A 4,162-nucleotide genomic window follows, 5' to 3' on the forward strand; every position below is an offset into this window, starting at 1 on the left:
GTTTAGGGTTTAGGGTTTAGGGTTTGTTGAGTGTATATTCTTCAGTTACTGTTCTGGAGGCAATAACAGGCCCCCCAGGAAAGGAGACAGCTGCCTGGATGAAAGTAAAGAAAGCGCTGCAGCGTATAGATGAAGGAGTGGTGCCCTACAAGGTGTATGAGCAGCTCAATGCGCAGTTCGCGCAGTATGCAGAGCTAATAGAGAAAACTATTCTAGCTAACATCTCTGCAGTTAGCCTAAGAGCTGTTGCTCTTGTTGTCTGCGGCCTTTGGGCAAAGGAAGGAGATGACTTCTTAGACCTTTCAAGCCCTACGCCTAACCCCAGAGTACACTTGCTTCTCAGACTCCTCCTAGGCAGTAAGCACCCTCTAGGGTTTAGGGTTTAGGGTTTAGGGATTAGGGTTTAGGGGATGGTGCAGCGACGCTACTAGTTGGAGTGCATGCGGAGTCTTTTCTGTCTCTTCCTTTGTCTCCTTTTTGTTATTTGTTTGCGCTGTCTCCTTTTGTCTTTGTTTGTCTCCTTTTCTCAGCACAGGGAGTTGCAGAAGAAGCAACGAAGATGGTTTTGAATGCATTAGGCAAACACCCAAACGGTGTGTCTCCGTTTGCTGTCTCCTTGTCTCTGCTGCTGCTCTTCTGTCTCCTTGTCTCTGCTGCTGCTCTTCTGTCTCCTTGTCTCTGCTGCTGCACTTCTGTCTCCTTGTCTCTGCTTATGCACTTCTGTCCCCTTGTCTCTGCTGCTCTTTTTGTCTGTTTGTCTCCCCGCCTATTACTATGTGTTTACTGTCTCCTTGTTTGTCTCCTTCTTTACTTTTTTCTGTCTCCTTGTTTGTTTCCTTTGCTGTCTCTTCATTTGTCTCTTCTTATTTTATGCCACTTCTTTTATTATGCCTTTTAGTGGTTTTACTTCTGTCTCCTCATTTATATATATATATATTTATGTATATATATGTATATATATATATATATTTATGCATATATATATATGTATATATATATGTATAAATATATACATATATATATATATATTTGCTGTGTCTTAACGTGTCTCTTTTAGTGTGTCTCCTTTCTTTTATATATATGTATATATATATGTATAAATATATACATATATATATATATATTTGCTGTGTCTTAACGTGTCTCTTTTAGTGTGTCTCCTTTCTTTTATCTGTCTCCTTGTCTGTTGTATATTTTGTCTCTTCTTCTGTCTGCTTATGTAGATTATCTGTTGAATAGAGTAGCAAAGGTAAATAATATGAACAAAACTAAATTTAACTGTCTGCTGCATGCATGATATGCGGGGTGTATATGCAGTTAAACTATACGTCGGCAGTGTTACACTTATTGCATATCTTAAACCAGACGGCTCTGTCTCTCCTGTCTTCGCTAACCCAAAGGGCTTAGATTCCCCTACTCTGTCTCCTTCTTCTTTAAAAAGTGTATTTATAAGGATTGGCGCACGCAATGCTGACCCCTTAGCCCCTATTAAAGCAGCAGCAAGCTTGATGCAGCCTATACACCTCGCTAAAACTCAAGACTCTAATCTTAAGGTAATACACACTCACCATACACCCCAAACCCTAAACCCCAAACCCTAGATCTATTAGCCCCTATTAAAGCAGCAGCAAGCTTGATGCATCCTATAGACTTGGCTAGAGTAATAGACTTCACTCTTAAGGTGATGCACGCTCAACTCCAAACCCTAAACCCTAAACCCTCGCTGCCTTTGCGTAACATCAAAGAAAGGAGACACTTATTGCTGCCTCCTTCTTCTCCTTTCGGGTGTCTCCGCAGAATGGTATAGCAGCCGGGGAGGTTCTCTTATCTCGTTTTGCTGCTGAGTTCCACTGCGACAGCGTTGCTAGTAAGTTCAGCAGCAGCAGCAGCAGCAGCAGCAGCAGCAGACGCTGTCTTTTCTTGCGGCAGTTTAATTGGTCGCTGCCCTCGCACAACCTTCTTGCTGCAGTGTCCCGCTGCTGCAGCAAAAGAGATAAGTGCAGCAGCATTTCACAGTCGTTTGCAGTTTGTCTCCTTTGCCTTTGTTTCTAAAGTCTGCTGCATTAGGAGACTACCTTCAATCTGGTTGCTGCTGCTGTTGCATCAGCAGCTGTAGCTTCCATTGCTGTTTCTAATGCTCCTGCTGCTGCTGCTGCTGTTTGTGCTGCAGAGGAGATGATAAACTTGTTGCGTTCTCGGCCAGCAAGAAAGCTATCAGCAGCAGCAAAGGTTGCTATGCTGCAAAGTGTTTTTTCTACAGTCAGACATCATGGCAGCTCCAACATAGAAGTTGAGCTACGCTGTGCCTTCTCTCAAGACATGTTTGCTCTGCAGCGTATCCTTAATGCAGCAGCATGTAAGCTCTAATAAGAACAAACCGCTGCAGCAGCAGCAGCAGCAGCAGTAATGCACGCATCGTGGAAGCACCAGCAGCAACAAATCCTGCAGCAGCAGCAACAATTGCAGCAGTTGCAGCACAAACTGTAGCAGCAGCAAACAGAGTTGAAGGCGCTCTTATATCAGCGCAAGCAGCAGATTAGAGACAGAGAATAAAATAAGATCCCTCACAGACAGCAACAGCAAATGCAGCAGCAGCAGCTGCAGCAGCAGCAGCAGCAGCAGTAACAGCGAAAGCAGCAGCAATCGGTGTGTGCGTTTGCTGCTGCAGCTCACAGCGTAATGCGCAGGATTAAAAGGATTGTTAAAGTAGCTGGACGCTCACTCAAAAGATTGCTGAGGCGCAGCCATAGTGGCGAACCCATCGGTAGGTAGCAAGCAGTAGTCTCTACTGCTGCTGCTGCAGCTACTGCTGCTGCTGCTGCTGCAGATGCTGCTGCAGCTGCATCTGATGCAACTGCTGCGGTTGATTCTGATCTTGCTGCAGTTGGTTCCGCTTCTGCTGCACCTGTTTTGCTTGTTCTGCAGCTGGTTTTGTTGCTTCTGCTGCACTGCAACAGCAGCAGCTGCAGCAGAAGCAGTTAGTATGGGGTCTATTATTTTCTTTATTTTGTTTTTATCTATCAAAAAGTTAACTGCTGTTTGCATGCGCCGGTGTTTGTTTGTTCAGCCGGATTGTCTGTGGAGGAGTTGGCGCTGACTAGAGCAAGTAAGAAACGCAGGGTTTAGGGTTTAGGGTTTAGCGTTTAGGGTTTAGGGGCTTCGTTAACGGTGGCTAGATGTTGCGTTATTAACGCGGGTTCATATATTTATATATATATATAATATATATATATAGATAATATATATAATATATATACATATATAAAATATATATATATATATATATTATATTTGCCTATTACTACTACTCCTACTCCTACTGCTGTTGCTGCTGCTGCTGCTGCTGCTGCTGCTGCTGCTGCTGCTGCTGCGTCGCAGGTGTGACTGTGCGTGGGCAGCGTTTTGATGACTGGCCGTTGATAGTGGAGTCAAGAACAGGTGTCTCCGCGCGTGATTTGGGGCTTCTGACTAGGCATGATTACCCTGCTGCTGCTGTCTCCTCTGCAGTAGATTTATATGCTTTAAAAGATGTTGGGGAGACAGTTGCAGTAGCTACGGACTTTGATGATACATGCGTGGCGAGCGGAGGCTGGAGGATCAAAGGGACAGGAGCCTACTTAGGCGGCGTAGATTCTACTTATCCTCGAGGCACTTCTTATCCTGGCTTTGGAGGTTTATTATATTTACTGTCTCAGGGGAGACATACCAGCGGCACCGGCAGCAGCAGCAGCAGCAGCAGGAGAAAGAGACCCCCGCTGCCTCCGCTGCTGCCAGTTGTCTTGGCTTCTGCTCGTCCTTCCCTACCTATTCTATTCAGGCCTAGGAGTCTCTATAGGCATATTGCTGCTAGTTTTACGCAAGAAGCATTTCTATTAGGAGCAGACAAGCCTAAAGGGATCCCGCGAGTTAAATACGAAAATAAAATGAATCTCCTTTATGCTGTTTTAACTGGTGGGTCTTATCTTTATTTATAGATATTTCAACTGTCTCCGCTGTCTCCTTTAAACTGTCTCTCCTGCCTCCTTCTTGGCTGTTTATTCTGTCTCTTTTATAGACTGTCTCCTTCTACACTGTCTCTTCTGTCTCCTTCTCTAGTGCCTCTGCTGTCTCCTCGAGTGTCTCTTCTGTCTCCTTGGCTGTCTCTTCTGTCACCTTTCTGAGT

General features: G+C 44.8%; 1 protein-coding gene across 1 annotated transcript; it reads left to right on the forward strand.

Moving 5' to 3' along the window:
• Window positions 1–45: 45 nt before the first annotated feature.
• On the forward strand, window positions 46–3,974 carry EAH_00060900 (hypothetical protein; the record flags this gene model as incomplete). Its single annotated transcript, XM_013397050.1, has 8 exons — window positions 46–357; window positions 531–593; window positions 1,318–1,553; window positions 1,798–1,867; window positions 2,261–2,356; window positions 2,669–2,764; window positions 3,068–3,106; window positions 3,379–3,974. Coding segments are annotated over 8 exons (1,508 nt in total), but the record flags the coding sequence as incomplete, so codon positions are not given.
• Between the last annotated feature and the right edge of the window lie 188 nt (window positions 3,975–4,162).

This window comes from Eimeria acervulina, genomic scaffold (assembly GCF_000499425.1).
Source record: "Eimeria acervulina Houghton genomic scaffold, Eah_scaff1545, whole genome shotgun sequence".
Lineage (NCBI taxonomy): Eukaryota > Apicomplexa > Conoidasida > Eucoccidiorida > Eimeriidae > Eimeria > Eimeria acervulina.